This window comes from Aphelocoma coerulescens, chromosome 3 (genome assembly GCF_041296385.1).
Source record: "Aphelocoma coerulescens isolate FSJ_1873_10779 chromosome 3, UR_Acoe_1.0, whole genome shotgun sequence".
Lineage (NCBI taxonomy): Eukaryota > Metazoa > Chordata > Aves > Passeriformes > Corvidae > Aphelocoma > Aphelocoma coerulescens.
In genome coordinates this window covers 104,512,723-104,534,695 of record NC_091016.1, presented here as the reverse complement: position 1 = coordinate 104,534,695, position 21,973 = coordinate 104,512,723, and the positions used below count along the sequence as shown (strand labels likewise).

General features: G+C 37.8%; 1 protein-coding gene across 1 annotated transcript in view; it reads left to right on the top strand.

Annotated features, from left to right (window-relative positions):
- Positions 1–21,973, top strand: part of DLGAP2 (DLG associated protein 2) — a 304,303-nt gene that overhangs the window by 196,863 nt on the left and 85,467 nt on the right. Inside the window, exon 4 of the mRNA XM_069011493.1 lies at positions 8,317–8,382. Coding sequence (XP_068867594.1) covers positions 8,317–8,382 — 66 coding nt within the window. The remainder of the gene's footprint in view (positions 1–8,316; positions 8,383–21,973) is intronic.

The window sequence follows — 21,973 nt, the reverse complement described above, 5'->3', positions numbered from 1 at the left end:
ACATAGAGGCAAACACATGCACATCCTGTCTCCAGTTATATAGAGCTTCATCATCTAATGTCAAAGGCCTCATTGAGGGGTTTCACAACTGCAGATGCTAATAGCTAATTTCAGTTTTCAGTGGAACTGCTGACTTTGCTCTCACGTCCCATCAAGGTCAAAGGTTTTCCATGCTAGATGTCTCCTACCATGGTAGATCAGTGTAACAAATGCAGTTGTTCTCTAATGTTAAAATATCTTATTTATTGAACATTGGAAAGACAGGGACATTGCTCAGACCTTTTGCTCCACCATAAAATGAATCTGTAAAATCAGAATACCATGAGCTGCTAGTAATAATTGTTGAATATCTAGCTGTGGTTTTTACCGAAGAGTAAAGCAAAATATACTGTGAGCATATCTAGTTTTAACCTGACAGTGGAAAGGTTAAAAACCCCATGTTCTGTCAAACATAGTTTGATATTAGAGACATCAGTCATTTTTAAGGAAAGTCTTAAAGAAATGCTTGTTCTCAAAGTGATTTTCAAATACATTGAAAAGGCTAATTTAATCTAAAGTTTGTATTTTCTAAATGCCTTTTCATTTCCATGCCTATGCAGAAGATAGAAAGATCACTAAATAACTACACTCATCCAGTAAGAGAAATATCCTGTTTCGTTTCCTCTTCACAAACCAGTGCAATTCAGGGATTTTATGTGTTTTTAGGAGAGTTGTAAGTCAAGTTGTCTGACTTGTATACTCCTTTCTCACTACTGGACTTTATGCTACACTGTGCTCTGGCATTGTTCCTCACTTTGGACTCTCTTAAGTATGTTGTCATATAATTTCTGCAGGTATTTTAATAGACTTGGTGAGCATTTTACTTCTCTGACAGGACAGTTTAGCCTTCACAGCTGTGCAAAATCCTTCTGTTTTCTATTTCCTCTCTGCTAAACTCCAAGATAAACTTCTTGGACCTTCTCAACTGTCCACTGTGAGGTAGCTCTGAGTCCTTCCAAGAGCTGGCACAGTAGGTGGAAGATGAAAGTGTACCAAAGGCAATGTTGCAGTTTACCTGCGTAAAGAAATAGAATGGATTCTGAAGAGCTATAGGGAGAACTAAAGATTTTCCTGGGGTATCCAGAGCTATTGGTTCACAGCATATGGGTTATAAATCACAGTTATGAGATGATGTATTTTTTAATATTCCCACTTTTTATCATAGAATATTTGGGATTCCTCTCACAGATCCTGAAAAACAGTAAAGGGCAAATTGCTTGTTCAGGGGCTTGACATAGTCATTCAGCCATGAAAAATCCAGGAAGAAAGAACTTTTAGGAATTTCATAGACTGAAGCATGTCACACGGAGCTGAGTCTGGACACAATGTCTTATTACTGACTTAATCTTTTTTTTGCTCACAGTCACTTGTTAATTTTGATATGAAAAGATAGAGTTATTTAACTGAATTATTCATTTAAGTTCTAGAATGACTGAAAATGACTCTGCTTTAAGACTTCACAGCATCATCCAACATGTTTTTGCATTTATTGCTTTAATTGGGTGAGGGAAGAGGAACTTGCGGCTCTCTGGGGGAAAAGGGATAAGGCAGCTCAGAAAGACTTGCAAGGAGCAAAATGACCCTGGCTGGCTCAGGAGAGGCTGCTGTGGGGAACCGAAGCCTTTCAGGGTGATCACCACAGTATTTCTAAGGCAACCTGTGTTTTGTGGATGATTTTCAGCTGCCAAAAGCTGGGAGGTAGGAGTCAGTTTGCCAAGACCAAGATGATCCCTGACAGCTTCTGTGGTCCCCTGCAATATATTTTATTTTATTCTTTTTCCAAGATAGGACCTGAGGGACACAGCCAGCTTCCTCTCCCTGATTTATTAGGCTGTGTGCCTGGCTACTCTGAAAACTGATGCCTGATTTCACAGTCCTGCTGTCTGGAACTATGCTGTATAAAAGTGGAAAGGCTGGATGAAAGCAAGAGAACAGGAATTCCTCAGTCCTAATTTTCGGGGAGTGATTTGTTTTAAGGGTGGTTTGAAGAGTTTTTTGAAGAGTAACATGAGCTAAGTAAAAGGCTGGATTTCTTCAATATTTGTTAGTGTAATATATAAGAAAAGTATGTTCGTGTTTGAAAAGCCAAACAAATTGTCTCTCTTGGGCACAACTTAATATGACTAATGAATTCTCTAACTTATGAAAAGGGCAGATGAAGATATTAAAAAATAAAATAGAAGAAAAGAAGCAGAGAACCACACCATACCAAATTAAAAAACCCCCATACTCTAAAGCCATTTTAATTTCTGGCTGCCGTGTCTGAAAATGACATAGCAGAGCAAAAAAAAAAAAAATGTACAGAGAAGAGTGAAAAGGATCATGAAAGTTTTGGAATAGCTTTGCCATAATAAAATACTAATCAGATTGATTCCTTGGTTTGGAAAAGGGAGGACTAAGGGAGGGATGTGTTCTACACAATTATAAATGATATAGATGTAGTGAGTAGGGCTCAATGATCCATTATTTTTCACAACCAAAGAACTAGAGCCACCTAATTTAATTATCAGGCATCCTGATAAACAAACAAAAAGGAAATTCTTTTTCAAATAAAGCATAATTAAATCGTGAGGTGCATTGGCACAGGATGCAGTAGAGGCTATCAGTATAAATGGGCTCAGAGAAGATTAGATAAATCCATAGAGGATAGATCCATTGGTGGCTATTAAAAATTACAGTCTAGATTAAACTTCTATCTCAGGAAGTCCCTTAAGTGCTGGTTGCAGGAGGTTGGAAAGGTATTTTAGGCAATCTATGCATTTGCCCTGTTTCTAGCAATATCCTTTTGGGCCAGTGTGAAAGCCATCATACTGGGATGAAAAGATCTCTGCTGAATTCTTCAGGAACACTCCTATATGTGTGTGTGTGTTTGTGAGAAAAATTAGAACAAGGAAAAAGGGGGCTGTGATGAGAAAAGCAAAAACAACTTAATTAAACAATGTGTTCCTCTTACTGTTAATACTTTTCACACAGGCCTCTTGCAAAGGAAAACCTCAATAACCCTAAATCTGCTGCTATCAACTTCAATTTTTATTTCAATCAGAGTTTTCTCAGCCCTGCTGTCCTTCTGTGTATTTGTTCCTTATCAGCATGCTGTGAGAACAATGAATGAGAATATTGTATTTGACAATACTGCCACCTGGGCTACATCTGTAGTAAATTAAACAGTGCCAGGACAATGCCCAACAAATACGAATTTGATAGTTTGTAATGCTGCTCAGACAGGTTCCTGTCTTAGTTTTAAACTTGGCCAACTAATTTCCTCTGTCCCAAATAATTCCCAGGCTTTACTAGGGAATTAGCATGGGCAAGGGACCATTCCCTGTCACAGTTTGGATGGATCCAACCTGTTTTTGAAGATATAGCTAGAGCATGCCAGTTGGAATCATGGATGGAGGGGGAGCCTTTACCATGCCTAGTTTACTTTATAGATGTAATAAAGATTGGATGTAGCCTCTTGAGGATTGGGTGAGGAAAGGAATAGGTTTGCCAGAAGTGTTTTTAGCCTCCTGGGCAAGGTCCAAACCAATCCAATTAGCTGTCTCCCAGGAGGAGTGAGGAGTCCATAACATCTCCCAGGCATGCAGACATTTGGTTGTTTCCTCGAGGTCAGGACCAGTTCTCTGTTCTCTGTTCTCTGTTCTCTGTTCTCTGTTCTCTGTTCTCTGTTCTCATGATATACACTGAGCAGTCTGGGGATGTCTTTGGCCAGGGTCAAAGGCCCCCTGCAAGAAGTGCTTTGATTGCATAGCAGGATTTGAGGTACAGGAGATTTCTCTTCCAGATCTCTAAGTTTTCCTAGTCTGGGAGAGGTGATTTTATTTTCTCAGATTATAGAGTGATGTGGTGAGTGCCCCATAGTCATCATCTGGACACATTCTACGATCTGTCATTATGTGATTGAATGAAATTCCAGCCGCAGTTTAATTCGGACATTTTTAGGCCTGTGTTTTCTCTCATTTGTTGTCACACTTATAATACCAGGCACTATATAAAAACTAAAAAGCAACAGCTGCCATAGGGAGCTTGCAGGCTGACAGGAAAGCACACAGTGAAAAAAATTGGTGTGAGGTCCAGAGCAGGCCAATAATAAATAAAGCAAAATCCTATGAACTAGGAAGTTCAGTATCAGTTCTAGTTCAGTCTTACTCTTGTATTCTGATGGAGAAGGCAGTTAATTGATTATAAGTCTTGCTGATCTGAACCTTTTAAAGTATGTGAGCAACAAGTCCACTGACACTGGGGCCTATTTAGTGGATGAATAGCTTATAAAAGAAGTACAATTAGGAGATGGAAATGGCATGCCTGGTTATTAAGGGTAGAATGACTGCATAAAAAATGAGGGCCAACAGAGAGGCAAGACTTTTCAGGTGAGGAAAGAGGATTTAAACTGATAGATCAGGTTCAAAGAGAATACTGAGAGGTTAAAGCTGAGATGAAAAAATCTGAAGGATGGGCAAAGTGGTTATTCATCCCTGCCACAGCACATACCCTTGACCAGATTTGGCCCATGCCAACCAGTGCTTCCCTAGAGAACATCTCCTTAGCAGGGTATGGAACAGAACAAGCCAGGGCACACTCCTGACAGACATCCAGCCTTTTCTGTGCCATGCCAGCTTCATCTTGGGCACTGGTCTGCGTCATTTCCCACTGTACATGTAGTAGCTTCAGGGTTGAACGAGCCGTCTGGATCTGTCAAGCTGATTCCAACTCAACAATATCTCCTGACGTTTCCAAGCTTAAGTCTGGAGAACTTCAGCTGTGAAAGGTTCCTATCACAGTTTTGAGTGTCATCTGTGCAGTGTTGCACTGGAATGAATGACAGATACATTGCATATCTAAAAAGGAAAATGAGATACTACATGTAAATGATAGTTTGTGCTCTCCTACTTATGCAGATCACAGCATCATTTTACTATACATTGAGCTTTCACAGAAGCAAATATCTCTGCACTTTAAGAGCCTTTCATTTTTTGTCAATATTTTGAGCCCTGTTAAGAGTGGACTTTTCCTGCTATATTTTAGCTTCAGTTTCAGAGCAAGAGTCTTGCTTTGTATTTAGACCTGTCTGTGGTGCAGTAGTTTGTATATTGAAAAGTGTCCCTTGTGTGAGAACTGTGTTCCACACATTGTTTAAAAACTTATATTGTAAATCATCCTATTTTCATAATCTCTTTGTTTGCAATTCATTGCCCATTGAAGCACTCCATGCTAACACCATTTTCTTCTATGTCCACTGGTATAGAATGTTCTACCAGTAGGTAGCAAAGGGCAAGCTGAGATCCCATAGATCTATGAGATAGAGAAGGTGAATGACATGAAATGAATGCACTCATCCTCTGACACTTGCATTTCAGCATGAGTGAAAATGCTGTGATCATCTGCCTGTCTCCATCACTATGAGATATGAAGTGTTCACGAATGCTGTGTGTTCATGAATGAAGGCCGTGCTTTTCATTTCTATGGTCAATAATACAAATGGTAATTTCTAGGAAAAATTAAAACTGAAGAAACAAAGGCTGTGTATGTCTGTTGCTGAAGGAATAATATGAATTTGGAGTACAGATCAACCTCATACAAAGATTATATGTGTAATACTGAAAGAGCCACCAAAACTCTAGATTAATTTATGCTTCATAAGTACAGAACACAAAAACTGAATCTCTTCAAGGGCTGAAATGACAAAAGCCTTTTGAAAGACAACATAAACAGTGAAATAGTGAATAGGTATAGTGATACAATATAAAGAAATAAGAAGTCCTCATAATTAGAAAGTAAACTAATCACTAAGACCTACTCATACCCCTCATACAGATTCATAAATCTAATGGAATGACAAAGGAATTCTCATTTCCTTTGAAATATCTGCAATTGACCCTATTCATAACAGAATACAGCATTTCTGCAGGAAGGACATTTAATCTCTTTTTGCTCTCTGTAGGCTCTTCTAGGCAACAGGCTCACTGACACTAACAAATGCAGTATAGCTACAAGAGAGAAATTAATTCTAATCTTAATTCTAATGGGACATTGAGACAGAAAGAGATTAAGTGGATTGTCCAAATTTGCACAGGAATACTTACAGCAAAGTCAGAATCTGACTTATGGATCTCATTGCATGACCTTTCCCTTCAATTTTGAAAAAGAAATTTCTTTTCTTATTTTTTTTCTCAAACACTTCAGACCCACAAATGTTTAGTCTTCATTAGCCTACTCCTAACATCTTAGTCTAGTTTTGGGCAGACTTGTTTTATGATGCTGATTTCTTGCAAGGGAAAATAATGTTATGCGTTCATTCCATAAGTGTTTCTGAACATATGTGTAAGATAAACCTTTGGAATAAATTAATAGCTTTTTCAAAAATGTAAAACTATCTTCTTTATTTTGAAGTTAGCAATGAGATCTCCTAGTTACTTACAAAAATGTAAAGTATCCTTCCGAATATTTTTGTTATAACTTTCATTTGATTCCTTACTCTTGTGCAGCCACATTAGAGGACAAGCATATGAGTTATACAATACAGGCAGATCATGTGAGCAAAGTCTCCATGGAAACTGCCTAATTTGTGCTTTTATTTAATTAGAGTTGTCCATTACCTCTCCAAATGAAGTTTAATTTAAATTCATATGCCAGTCATTTTTTAAATTGTGTGTGACTTTTCATCCGTCACTTACTGAAATCTCTTGTAGACTGTATTTTAGCAGACTGAGTTTATTTAACAATTGAGTTTATAAACAAGATGTTTATTTGACAGCTTGGCTTATCCAACATTCTTAAAATCCTTGGAACTAATTTTCTATGCAGTATCTGTGCTATACAACTTGTTGTTATCAATTAGATATTCTTAACCTCAGAAATTGTCAAAACCTCAGAACAAATGCTTGAGAGATCCACATGAGAATATTCACTCATTTTGCTTGCTGTGAGATAATTGGGAAAAAATCGGAATACAAATTGAAGTGTAACCAAGACCAAGAAATATGCAAAATGCATGTGTTTGTTAAATGGAGCATTGAAACAGGCAAAACTGTGTTTCTATTGTAAGCTGCACCACAAAAACCATCTGGTCTCATTGAGGTACTCCTAAGAAAAGTCTGAGCTGGTTCAACCTTACAGAAATGTCTGCCTGAGGGTATGATAGCATGAACTGATGTGAGTTATTTGGAAGTCATCAGTCGTCGGCAGTGCATCAGAAAAACACGGTCGGCAATACCTGATTTTATCTTTCTTTTGAGAGCTGCTGGTTGAATGTACAGTGAGAGGATATGGAGTACTCCATTATTTCCCTGTTCTTCTGGGGTGTCTGTGCTTGTAACATACACAGACGGTAAGAAAGACAACAGTGGAAGGCTGTGTATACTTGATAATTTCCACCCACCTGAGACACCAGCAAATATGGAGGGTAGGGGAAAAACATAAAAAGCATTTAAAAAGTAGCACTGATAAATACATGAAACACATTAATGAGATATTTTGTATCATAATCCATGTATTCTGAAGCCAATCTTGCATCTCATGGAATTGTTACTGTCCCAGTTTTCCATTTGCAGCACCATTACAGAAATATCTAGACTACTTGCCTGGGCCAAAAGTAGTTTATGTGCCAGCATGACAAGAGGGCAATGCAGAGGTAACAAACTGCAACTCTGAAAGGGATGTAAGCAGGGTAGCTCAGAGCTGCACTCAAGCCATTCAGGTGGTTTCTGCATTCATGCAGCTTATATATATCACCCATATATATTACTTTTTCATAATTACACAAGTTATCTCTGGCACAAAAGTAAATGTTATTGATAAGAAAAAGTCATCATCACAGCATTATCATAGTTCATAATGGCAGAATAGAAATGTTTGTGTATAAAAGGTAATAAAAGTGGCCTAAGAATTATATGTGGGAAGTGCTAGAGGTGCATCTGGGGGACCAATAATAAGGATTCTGCTGGAATAATTACATGAAGGTGAAAAGGCAATACAATTCAACACCACTAAGAAAAGTTTGAAAGGGTAATGTAAAAGATGTTACCAAAATGGCATTTATGAATATTACGACACTAATTATTTGAAAATGTCTAGCAAAATTAAAATAATAAAAACAATTAATACTTTTGCTAATAGAAGAACACTTGAGAACTGTCAAAGGGATAGATACTGCAGATAATAGCAGCTCAGGATTAACAGAGGTATCACTGAGTGGATTTAAAAACTAGTGGAGAGTTATGTCTGGATATAGAAAAATATCAGCGTTATTAAATAGCTACTTTGTTTCTGTCTTTTCAGAAGAAGAGGGTGGCGATCTGCTCAAGTCGGGCTTCAGTTTTCCAGGGACGCCAGAGGAGGAGCTAGGTACAGATCCCATCTCTCAGATACCTGGTACTGCTCGTGCACCCCAAGGCTGGGCGCAGCCGCGGGGCTGGGCGCAGGAGGCTGCTCTGGGGCACAGCCTCCCCCTGCCACGGAGCCTGCAGCAGGCACGGCACCACGTGGTGTCAGTGACAGTGGCCAAAAAACTCTCAGTCAAATCCTTCTGGGCATTTTTCACCTGCTCTATAAGGTTAGAGAATGCAAAGTAAAAAACATCAGATTTGGGTAACAGTCAGGCAACTGAGAATTCAAAAGAAGGTGTTCAAGGAAATTGCCAACCTTCCTTCTTTTGTCATTTTCTCTTTTTCTTACCCCTTAGAGAACATCCTAAATGCATACAGTTTTGAATGTTACCTTCTCAATTTGAAAAAATAACAGAAGCACGAAGAAATCAGAAACTCTTAAAGCCCATGAGTGAAATCTTGATACTTCTGTTTTACAAAGCTAGAACTAAAATGTCCCACTGGCTTCAGTTTTTTACATTTAGATTGTGAAAACATGAGTTTCTGTTCCTGGAATTTCATACTCACATTGTCACTGGTTTATGTGAAATCCATCAAAATTTTGATTTACATGCAATTACTTTATGTGGTTATTTTTAGAAAAGCAATATGGGAAGTGATTTCTATGTGTTTGCTACTTAAAGCTGCCTTTATTCAACATGAGCTTACTTACATTTCAGAAGTCAGTGTAAAGTAATTTTTCTCTTTTTGTGAATATGCTCATGTTAATATATTGCAACAGTTTATTTTTTTTTTATTTTAGGATATTGTTTTAGTTGACAAGAATATTATGAACTCTTTCCCTGACTGTCTTATTGCACACTGCTAGGAAGATAAATCACAGTTGCTATGTTAAGGAAAACTACTCAAGCAGTTTGAACAAGGAGCATGAATTCAGACATGTTGTGTCCTTATGTTTAGACAATCTCTTAGAAGAGGATTTTCTAAAACAAGTAGTGTTGCCACTCAGGTGCACTCAAGTCAGGGAGTTTCATAAATGTTCAATGTGAAAATATCTGTACTGGACTTGTTTATTCACTTAATATTCCAAAACAAGTGAAAAAAGCTACAGGATACCTTCCAAAGACAGGACAGAAGAACGTGTTAAGGAACAGACTGAAGAAGCCTCAGGCAGTGTCTGCCTTAATTGAAGTGGTGTAAAAGGGAAGATGTGGTTAAACATGAGGCTTCCTAGGAATTTCACAAGTGGATCCTATGGAGGAGCCACGAAATGAGCAAGTATCTGAGCCTTTTTGGACATTTGGGGTTTTTTCATCCTGCTGTCCCATTTCACAGCACACAGGAAGGAGTTCAGATGCCCTGGGTTAGAATTCATCTCATCTGAGAGTTGGAAAGTATTTCAGATGTAGATGTCTAAACTGTAGATCTCTGGACTTCTTTTAGAGTCAACGAAGAGTGTTAGACTTTTCTAGGACTTAGCAGGTTTGGTCTACTTTAGAAGGTTAATGAAGAGTGAGATAAGTCATGCTTTAGAAGTATGTCAAAATTGTTCTCCTTCCCATTTGTTTGAGAAAGAGCTGCAGGATTTCTGGACCCACAATAAATGGTATATAAGTCAATAATATTAAATGTCAGGTATCTTTAGGAGCAAGGACCCTCTTATGAAATTGGTAATCAAAGATTAACACAAAGATACATTCTAACTGACCAATCATCCAGAACCCTAACTGGGAAGAAGATGGGGGATTAGTCAGAAACGAGAAACAGAAAAGTAAAACAACAGAAATAACAACAACAAATCACAACTAGACTACAAAGGAATTAAGCTGCTTTCAAAAATTGCAACTATTTATGGCCAAATGACGGAAAAAAATAGGCCAAAAGCAAGGAAAAATCTGTCCTTACTCCTAGGTCATGTGTCCTTATTAGAGTCCTCTGAAAGTAAATACCAAAGGTTTCTAGATAATACATGGGAAGAGGTGGATGGCTTTAATATTTTCGGAAGAAAATCCTGTCCTTCTCAGAGGACCTAACTACCAAACGGGAGGTCATCAAAATAAGTGGACTGGGTACTATCACTAATGTAAAAACATATGATGTCTGCTTCACCCCTAGAGAGAATCACTGAAATTGGGAAGACTTTTAGAAAAGTTGTGGGATAGTTAGATAAGTTCTGTGTAGACAAGCTCTGTAGTTACAGCTGTGCTAATGTGCTACACCTCTACAGATGAATAGAACGTATCTGTCTTTCTGTCTTTGCCCCAGGGTTGTGTTATGTCACTTGAAGATTTGTGTTCAAATCAATTAACTGTATACATATAACATAAGTGAAAAAGCTGCAAACTATTAGATCTTTCTCAGTCTTCACTTCTTCTTGCTGTTGCACATGTGTAAAGGTAAATATTCGTTGGAGAGAAATATGATTCTGGGTGGATACTCTAATTACTGGACTGTGGAAATGGGCTCACTTCTTTTCTGTATATACATAACCCAATGACTATGTAATTGTTTTGTATAAACAGCCTCGATCTGACAGACTGCCAGAGACCTTCATCCCTGAAGAAAACACAGAAAGGGCTTTCCTTGAGAAGTAAAATAATTGCCCCAGGTCAAGACTGAATCAGGATGATGTTCTTTGAGGAAGCTCTAGCTGCAGGACCATTCATTATTCTAGACTCCCATTGTCCTGAGGAGCTTCAAGTTATGATCTCTGTGGTACTGAAAGATCTCTGGCTTCAGGCCCTTGTTTGTAAAATGGGTTTAGTATTTCCTAGTGAGGTTTGGGGTTTTGGTGGGGATTAATTAATGTTTGCACAGTATCTCACCAGAGTGAAAATGCCGAATAGTCATTAAATAATATTTTTAATAAAATGATCCACTACCTTAATTAGAAAAAGGTATCAAGGGATAGGACTGATCTCAGCTCTTTCCCACTATTGATTCTATAAAAGACCTCATTAGTTAAAACAGGCATAAATGCAATGGATTCCTTGAAAAAAAGCTTATCCAAGCATTAACAGTTAGTTTGTGAGAACCATACTTCGTAGCTTTTCCACTAACATTTATTTGTTACCAGAGTTCAGGATGATAAGTATTATTGTTACAACATCACACTCACACCAAAAAAATTCCTATTTTTTTCACTAGGAATATCTCAAATAAGCAACCTGGTTAACCAAATAAACAAATGAAGGTAGCAGGGCATGGTGATGCGAGCAAGAGATCTGACGTGTGATCTCAAGCAGCTCACTGTAAGTCTAATGGAAACTGGAGTTCTTTCAATTCCAAGCTTTCTTCTAGCTGGTATTTATATTATCTAAACAATGATAATGTATTAGAAAATAAACATTTACTTAAACTACTCTTTTCTATGCTATCTGGAAATTTCTCAGTCTTGTTTACTTTAGGCATGTAAAGGGTAAGGCAACATTTTGCTTCAGGTGTCAAAAGCAAATAGTGCAATCTTAACAAGAGACATAGAAAAATGCCATGTTTGAAAGACATTCAAATAGTTAAAGAAACGTGAATGGGGAAGATGGGATGAACTTCTCTTTAAATATATATTTTAATAGATAGTGCATGCACAGAGTGAAGAGGGAAAAATAGGTTATTGAAAAATCATTTTAATTCCTTTTTATAGGTAAGGAAAACATTTAATTTACACAAGTTTTATAGTTAGCAGCACCTAATGTCAAGCAAGGAAAGAGAACTTGCACTAAAGGCTTTTTGCTAAACTAAATTGCTGTTTTCTCTTCAGGAATGGATATTGAGTTGATGTTAAGGAAAAGGTTGAAACCTGTAAAACAGGTTGCAGTTACTAATAATGCTCTTAACATGCCTCAATTACAAAGTAAACTGTAAGGGACTTTAAGGGCAGGTTACAAAAATGTATTCTTATTTCACAGTTGATGCATTTGTGCTTTTGATTAATTGGTAAAGTTCAAGTGTCAGACAGTAACTCATGGTTATTCAATCACTGTTGATTGCATGATCATGCCTTTATGACCTTATGTGTTGGAAGGAAGAAAGCACATGGCTGTTTTTGAAATGAAAACATAAAAAAAGTCCTGACTTTTCAGTCTGTCTGTCCTTCTACCGTATTATCCCTCCTTACTCAGTGCAGTCAGTGTCTGAACACTCCCTACTTTTCAAGGGTTTTAGCTTCCTGTACCAGGCATGACAGGAAATTTCCTCAAGTACAGAGATGGGGTTGGCAGTGAGCTCTTGACTCTCCTCTGTGCCACATCCACGCCTTGGTGCACCTTCCCCCAGCGCATCCAGGGATAGTTAAACATCTGTAGACTGACTGGAGCTGGTGGGACTTCAGTCAGACACGTGGCTTGTCCACACAGAGTAACCACTATCGTGACACTCATCCCAGTAATCAGCAGGCACAGTAACACTCTGGTTTAAATTCTTAGATGTGCCACAGACTGAATGTTTCCCTGGTTTCTGACATTAACACTCAGAGGTACAGAAGTTTTATTCTAGTCGTATGGGGAATAGAAGTAGGGAGTCCACAAGAGATATGCACAAAGGTTCACTGCAACCCAGTGAGGTAAGGTCAAACCTCTCCATGGCAACTGACACCCCTGCCCGTGGCCTTGTCCTGAACCATACAAATAATTCATGGCTGACAGAAAACTTGACTGGAGATTTCCCAAGTTAATCCTCTAACCGCAGGGCTATCTTTCTGCCATATAATAAAATATGTAGCCAGGTGGTTTGGCATGGCAATATACAAGTATTTTAAATTTACAAGAGATTTTAAATATGATGTGCCCTGATATGATTCAGTGTGACCCTATTACTTGCTTATTGTGACTAGATGAACAGATACTGCAAAAAATAGCCTTTTTTATTAGTCTTATTCCGTCATATCTTGAAATAATTCCACTTCACAGACTTTATTTTTCTGTACCCAGAAACTGTAGTGTAGAAGCTTTTTGATGTGATGATCAAGACTGTAGAAAACGCTAATGAAATAAAATTATTTTCAGAAAATAAATTTTGAACTTTAAACTCCTTTTAGTTATGCTTGAGAACTTATTCTGTAAATTACTTTCAGTCATAGAAGAAAATCATATGTCCTGAACATCATGTAAAAACATGCTAACTTTCCAGTATTTTAATTATAGGTTGTTGGCAACAAATGCTTATTAACAATCTGCAGATCAGAAGCTATTTCTAAAAATTAAATACCTCATAATGTCAAATAACTCTGCAAAAATCCCATTAGGCCCAAGGTCAATTCACAAACAGGGGGAGACATTTGTAAGGATGTAAGATTAATCAAATAGGATATTTGTAATGAATTATTCATCCATTTCTACTACAGAATACAAAGGGGTTTATGCATTCATAAACAAATATTTCTGTTCTAAATGATTTTACATGTGGGATGTTAGCAAAGAAGGGACATTTTTCTCTCCCTCATGCCCTTCTGACCTTTGTAACACCTGGGTGCATACCTGACACGCAACATTTACCTTTCCATAGTGTGACAGCTTCAACAGATGAGATGAGATGAGATGAGATGAGATGAGATGAGATGAGATGAGATGAGATGAGATGAGAGACTGACTGCTTAGCCACACATGCCTTCCTCTATGAGTGTCTTCACTGGATTGTCCCTTTACAAAAGGGTAAAATGTGCAGCCTTTTAAATATATTCCTATGATGAGCAGCTTAAATGATGTGCTCTCCATTTCCTCAGAAAAAAAGTTACCATGCTCTACCTCCACATTCGTCATTGCCTGCTTAGGTTCTGTCAGGAGTGAGACAAATTTTGGCACAACCAGGGTGGTGGAGATGCTTCCAGTGTGGAGGTAAATGACCGCAGTCTTCTGTTGCAGTGCTGGGGTCATAGGCCACTGTCTTCCCAAGAGAATTTGCACTGGCAGAAGCAGTGCAGCAGGATAAACACCAGCAAAGATTGCTAATACAATCCCAGCTTTCACTGCTGAGTTCAGTCGTCACCTTTCATTGTGCAACTTCACTTGTTTTTTCCATCTTTTTATAATATTTCTCTTCATAAGAGAACAGACAGCAGCACAGTGTGATGCCTTGTCTCAAACTTGCCTGCAGTGAGGGTACTCAAACCACCACCTCGTCCCAGGAACAGGAGTCACAGTTTGGCCCTTCACTGCTGCATGGAAAATCTGGTTGCCAGTGATGGTGGAGAAAGGCAATTAATGTTTGCAGTGTTTGTCACAGATCCAAAACAGAGCTCAGCCAGGAAGACAAGAGACAGCACCCTGATTTGAAAAATTCCCAATCTGGAGGTTATGTAAAGAGGAAGATTGTCTGCCTGTTACTATAGCAACAGGTTTAAAAGGGATCTTGTCACCAAGCTGCTATTTCTTCCTGCACCCCATAAGAAAATCAGGATGAGTCCTCCTCCATCTCAGTGGGTTGAACTGAACAGAAAAGTTCACCATACAATGGCAAAGCAACAAGGAACAGCACCAAGGGTGTACACCTGAGCAGATAATGATGAAAAAGTGATGAAAAAGATAATTTCCAAAAAGTGAAATAGTTCTTTTGGGTCAGACCATGGCTAAAACTAAAATTTTTGGTGAATCAAAAGTCTGCAAAGAACTGATGCTGAAACAAAGAGAAAATCAAATAATTTTCTTCAGTTCTGATAATTTAAACTCTGAATTAGTGTTTAAAAAAAAGAAATATAAAGGTAATTTTGAAATAGACTGGTATTTTAAATTCAGCAGTCATTGTTCTGTGGCAATAATCAATGCTTTTGATAATTAATTATTACATTATTTCTTTCCCAGAAGAGCACTCTAAAATAAGTGAAATCTAAAATATATCCAAAATATATAAGAAAAAATAAAAGGCAATTTGGAGGGAATACATGATAAATATTTTTGCTTGGATACGTGAGCATTTATTCTTGTAGTCCCCTTAGTATTGGATGGGGTGGAAAATTTCCTCTGTGATATATCATCACAAAAAGTGGACAAATTCAGAAGAATTCCAGGAACACTAAGAAAAAATCAGGGAAGAAGATCATAAATATCAGCATTATTTCTTTTGTTTGATTTTTATTTAAGAATCAATGATAAGTGTTTCTTAGTAGAAAAGAAACCCTGGAGATTTGGTGGTTCCATTCAGTTGACTAGTTGGTCCAAGTAGTTTGGATCCTTGGGATTAAATTTTGGCAATTATGCTATCACAGGCAGTATTTCAGTTTCACCCTTCCATGCCATCAACTTTCTGACTGAGAACCCTTGCAGGTTTCTAACACGTTTATTCCAGTCCAGAACAAATTGTGCATTCTGCAAAATACAGCCCTGATAGAGACAATCTACCTCAAGTAACACTGGTGTCATAGGCAAAATGACCAAGAACTTTTCTCAGCAAATGCTTACAACTAATCCCAGCCCCATGAAGTTAATGGGAGGTTTGTTACTATCAATGTGACAAGGATTTCCCTTGTACTTCCAGAGCTGTACATAGATTTCTGTGTATACCTTTGAGCTGTACCATGCAATTACTCTGGCTTCCTTTAATTGCTGAGAAAATAGTGGCGGTTTTATGACCCTGACGGAAATGGGTTGTCTCATGACCTAATAACTGCAAGTAGCAAAACTTTATCCTTTAGGAAAGAAAGTCCATAAAGCCAGGCACAATAAGGAACAAAAGAAGTTTAATGGTGTTGGGCTAGCATTTCTGCTCTGTATTTGGAAGCATTATAACCAATTGTTCAATGATATTCACATAGTGAAGCCCCAGTTGACTCCATATAGCTGTATTTCTCCAGAAAATAAGCTTATATGTTAGTTATTTTAGGTCAGTTTAGTCCTGATACATAATAATTTTTTTCAAAACCTTGCTGATCATACAGATTCTGTGAAAAAAATATTAGTTGTAAATAATTTTGTGGACTTAATGTGTCATAGCACTGTTGAAAGATGAATAATGGCAATGTACTTCAGACTTGAAAAGTACTGTGAAGGTCTGTGTGCTGCATACTAGTTGGTACCAAGATATCACACACACCAAACCAATGGAAATTAATTTTGCACCATCCTGAGGACTCCCTGCATTGTTCCACTCCATATCCTGGAGTTTTATACAAATCCCATATTGCCTCTCATGGATTTCTGTCCTGTCCTTTGTCATGGCATAGGCACAGTATTTTGACTTTCATGCTCTCCATTCAGTCCAAGGGACGATTTTTCCACCCAGAAGGTGTGGGATGTGTTCATTCCTCAAACACTGTTTCCACATTTCTCCATTTTCACATATAGCATGCCCTGTTCTCCATGCCAGGCAGTTGGTGTTGTAATGTGGCTTTAGCTTGTCCCTGGTCACACCTTTCCCCAGAGTTATCACAACTCTGTACTTTTCTTCCTCCCAGTATATTGTGCTTTGTGTCCCCCACCAGCCTCTCCACCACCTCCAAGATTCTGTTCTTGCTCATTGACAGTTATTCTGCACTCCTTTTATTATATACCCTTTATTCTTATCAAGCTTATTTAACTCAGAAATAAATCCCTTGAGATGCTAGACTGTCGAATCTTTCAAATCTTTATTTGAAAGAGGATAGACGTGGACAACTGTTGGGCTGAACAATAGGATTCAGTGCTATCAAATATTTGTTCCACATACAGACACCTGTATAACAGTGCTCAAAACTGACTGTACTGAATAAATTGCAGCACATGCTCCTTACTTCTCACTTTGGGTTTTCTGCTCCAATTTGGTATGTTCTGGACTTTGGTGCTGTTTTAATAGAATTCGAATGTCCATTTTAATCTAACATGGGATTTATAAAAATCATCTTACCCTTGGTCATTATTTGTCATGTTGTTCCACTGAATTAGCTTGGTGGAATTAGTGAATTCCACTGAATTATCAAAACATTTTCCATGGTTTAGCAGAATCCATGTGCCTCAGATCACCTAAATTTATGCATTTATGATGTAGGTTTCTGCATTGGAGCTTGCCAGCCACAGTTTTTGCCATAGTCAGCAGAGGAAAATATGTACATGAAGGGTAGTATTCATCTGGTGGTTTTTTGACATGTAGTTCAGGCTTCAGAAGAGGCATGTCAGTTTCTCAGTCAAAAATAAAACCACATCCAGACTGCATATTTGTAACAATCTTTGGCTCGTGTTGTTCTTGAAATCATACTTATGTATCAGTTGGAAGAGTCCTTTTACATAGTATGAAATTATGATGGCAACAGTTTAACTGTATGGGCTGGACGTGTCCTCTAGCTCTGTTTGCACTGCTGGTGGGAACAGAGCCGTCCAAGCCTGCCACACAGTGCCCAGGATTCTGAATAGAGGAGTTTTTCAGGTTTATGTGTCGAAACAAACTAAGCATCCACGTGCAGCCCATGTGCTGTTTGACAGCTTTGGGCATTTTGGTGTTTGGCTTTAGCTCCTCAGAACCACTTGCTTCTCCCCTTTGACTGTGCAGGGAGACTGGGTACATAAAGTACCTTGTTGCAACAGTTCTATGAGAACCAATATAACTTGTATTTGAGGGGATGCTACTCAATGTTCAATATTTCAAGTAAGCAGCCTGAGCAGGTATGTAGGAATTCATGGAAAGGTCAATACACTGCATGAAGTGCACACACATCACAGAAAATACAAGTCATCTTCTAAAACTGTAAGGTGGTGACTCAATCTTTGTGATTTTATGTCAATTTTATACCAGGTGTTGTTCTACATAAATAGGTTGAAAATCTCATGAGACCCTAACAGAAGCATAAGGCATTTGCATTTCCAGAACTTCTTCCATGCATTTGGCCAATCAGTCACTCTTCTCAATTCCAGTAAATATTTGTTTTCAAGGCTAGAATAGAACAGAGAAAAATACTATAACAAGTTAATGAGGAAACAGTGTTCATCTAACACTACTTAGTGCAGACCTTGGACAGACATTTTTCCAGCTAAAGCATTTTAATTATCCATTTTCATGTTTAATGTCTACTTATTTATTAATATGCCCTTTTTTCCCAACATTTCATTTTTTTTATTAGCTACAGGTTAAGCTGTGAGTATATATTCTTCATAATGCATTGCAATACTGATTCAACTGTGTGAAACAGCAACATGCAGCAGTCTGGTTTTGTCTACCACCTCTTTTTGAAAGCTAGATTAGGTATCTCTTTTCAGCAGTGCATTTTCCTGGTTACAGTAGGCAGAAGAACAGTTCCTTCTCCAATGAAAACAGCACAGATCTCTCAGATGGGAAAGCAGATTACTGAGGGGCTTATAAGGTTAAAGCAATTCAAATTAATTTCTCAATAGAAAGAAAAGTAAGAAAAAAAATCAGGCATCATTTAGTAGTTCCAGAGAGTATTATCATGCTCTGAAAGCTTGCTTCTAATATGCAACACATGAAAAGATAGATTTGTGGAGACATGCCCTTCTTTCGAATGTCAGAGAAGTTTCAGTGTCTTTATATTGACGCTTTTTAGCCAAGAGCAGTGTTCCAGGAACTCTGGAAATGCACAGCTCTTATGTTTCATTACTTAGAGGGTTTTAGCTTCTGACCTAGAACATTAATAGCAATTCTAATTCATTATTTCAAACATTCATTCTTGGTCCTTGAGCCTGTCTTTCTTTCCTTGATACTGCCTAGCACAAGAAAAAAGCTTGGATGATCTAAAAATTGTGGCCAGACCCCAAACACAGGCAAAACAACCTCTTCTTGGAGCAAGAGAACAGCTCTCAGAATGTCCAGAACTGAAAACAGGAGGAAAAAAAATGCAGGACAGGACATGGCATAACAGGAAAAGAGTTGAAAGAGAGAGGAAGGGATGAAGAAATCCTTCCATCAGCCAAGGTTAAAGGTTGACATATCTGCACAGTAGTCTCTGAAAAAGAAGAGCTTTAATGGATTTTCAGGGGTTTGGAATTACTGGATTCTCTGACATAACAGCCTATGTCTTGTTCTGGGTCCACCCCTAACCACAGTCTTTAAGTATTGTCTGACTATCCATTGAAGTTAATTGGAAGATTCCATTTTTGATCTGATGAAATCTAAAAAAAGCCATTCCTATGTTCTCATATAATATATTTTTCTCTGTTCCTATTCCTTTATCTCTTTGTCTGCTTTGGGTTATGCTTATTTTTTCTTCTATCTCCTTTTAGCTCTTTAGCTCTGATGGCGGCATTTTATGTTTTTAGAGTGATTGCCCAGAGCAAACATAGGACCTGCTGTAAAAAAAAAACAGACTTCAAGATATAGACTAAAACTTCAGTCTAATCTGTCATTATTGGATCAATCAGATCTGAAACTATTTTATTATACCAAAATATTAAATTTCTTTTGGAAGGATTGAGAAAAAATTGCTGTAGCTTTATGAATTTTTATGAATCAGCCAAGCTGTGGTCATTGACCACAGACACACTTTTAGCCCCTTGCAAATGCTAGAAAAGCATGTTAGCTTAATTGAATTTTAAGCTAGCACATTTTTCTTGGCAGGCTAAGAGCTAGCACATGGGCAATTACACTGCTCTGGTACCACACAGTAATTCATTCAGCCACAGCTCAACTGTTTCTTCGAGCCCTTCAGTCTCTGAACAAAGTTGACTGAATAGTACAAAGCACAAATGACTTGATAAATTTATATATTGTGTTTCAAAGTACTGAAGATTTTTCAAAAGATTTGTATGAAGAAGTAGTTGTGTCTGGGATAAAGAACAGGTTTGATGTCCTAGATAGACAAATCTAATTGGAGTGATAAATTTAAATGATGCACATGTAAGTAATTTGGGGGTTTATCTAGTTTTAGTTACTCTCTATGACAGATTAAGAGGGGACAATTACTTCTGGAAAACATCTACTTCTTAACTCATGTTTTAATTATTTTGATTAATCTTAATAAATGCCTATAGCAGTTCCTAGCTACTGTGTTTCAAACAAAAATAATTCAGACATTACATATAGCACATAAAATGCTATATAAAAGCATGCTATGTGAAAGCAACATACAGAAAATTGTATTTTTTCTTTAGTTGCAATGAGCTAGAATCACAGGGAGCCATGAGGGACAGAAAAGCTGTTGTTAGATTATCCATTGCAGTGCAGTCAGATCATCACATCTCATATTCCTAGGGATGTAACAGGATGAAAATGTTTGAAGCCTTCTGGGCTATGTTTGATGTTGCATGAGGCCTAAAGAAATCACCAGGGACTAGCAATTCTGTGCTCAGGAACTAATTTAAAATTAGTTTCTTATTCTCTCTTTTTCATTCTGGATCTCTGCCGTGCCCTTCCTTTTTTTTGTCTAAATGCACTGGTGAGGCATAGTGCAAGTTACATTCATTCATAGATGTGCAAGATGGTGATGGAAAGGCTTGGGGTTGACTCTCATTGTGCTGTCAGAGTAACAGAAGAGCTTCCTTCCACCTCCCTCTGGCTCTCACCTCTGTGAATATTAAAATGAGAAAATCCATAAGCACTTTGGAAAATGTTTCCTGTATTGCAGCTTCTTATTTCTGAAAAAGGAGAACAGTACCTTCCACACAGAATCATAGAATAGCTTGGTTTGGAAGGGACCTTTAAAGGTCATCTAATCCAACCTCCCTGTTATAGGCAGGGACATCTTCAACTAGATCAACCTCTTTCAGAGTAAAAAAAACTTCTTCCCTCCATCTAATCTCATGGGTTTGTAAGAACTACTGCAGTAATCTCTGTCTGGTGCTTTGGGAACCCTTTATGGGAAGTACAGACTAAGTAAATCCAGCACATGGTCCATTATTATTCCCCTCATAATGTTTGGTAATATCCTGGGTAAAGTATCACTAATTACAGGACTACTTATGTGGCTGACTTCCAAAGCACTGTTATAATTTACTGCCATGTCTGTATATAATCAAAATTACGTCATTTCAGAGAAACAGTTATATTTCCTTTCTGTAACTACATTTATGCAAGGTATTATAACCTAAATAGGACAACAGACCGAGTAATCAGCAGTAATAAGATTTTATTTTGATGTGACAAGAGCCAAAAATTAAGTAAAAGAAACAGACAGGAAAACAGAAGCAGAAAAGGATACATGCACAGACTCATCCGTTTCATGCCATGATAAAGTATGGAGGTGACATTTGGACCCTTAAATCCATCTTTGACTTCAGTGTGGCAGAATTGTGCCTAGGCTGAAGAATACTTCGCTGTTTATTAGTTTAATGCTCCATTCATTTTAAAACGTTGTGTAGAACTCTGTTGAAATTAGGGTGTAATAAAATTATCACAAAGCATCTCCCACAATAGGAAAGAGAGAGCATTTAGGTTATGAGATAGCTGATGCTGAAGACTCAACCGATTGCCTTCTGTACTGAAGGTATCATGATGTAACACATATTAGTTGAATAAAACTAGAGAGATATGAGTATTGATCTGTTTCATGACCATATCCAGGCATTGAGTTTTCACCAGCAGTGGAAATATGATTTAGGAGAGCTTTGTCATTTGGTTAGAAACCCTTCAAAGTGCTGACAATTACTGTGTTATCGCTGCAGCCTGGTTTCCAGTGTCCAGTTAATAGATATTCTCTGGCTTCCATTCTGGTTGAGACCTGCAACTTCCTTGTATCAAGCACCTGTGTGAGATTATTTAGATTC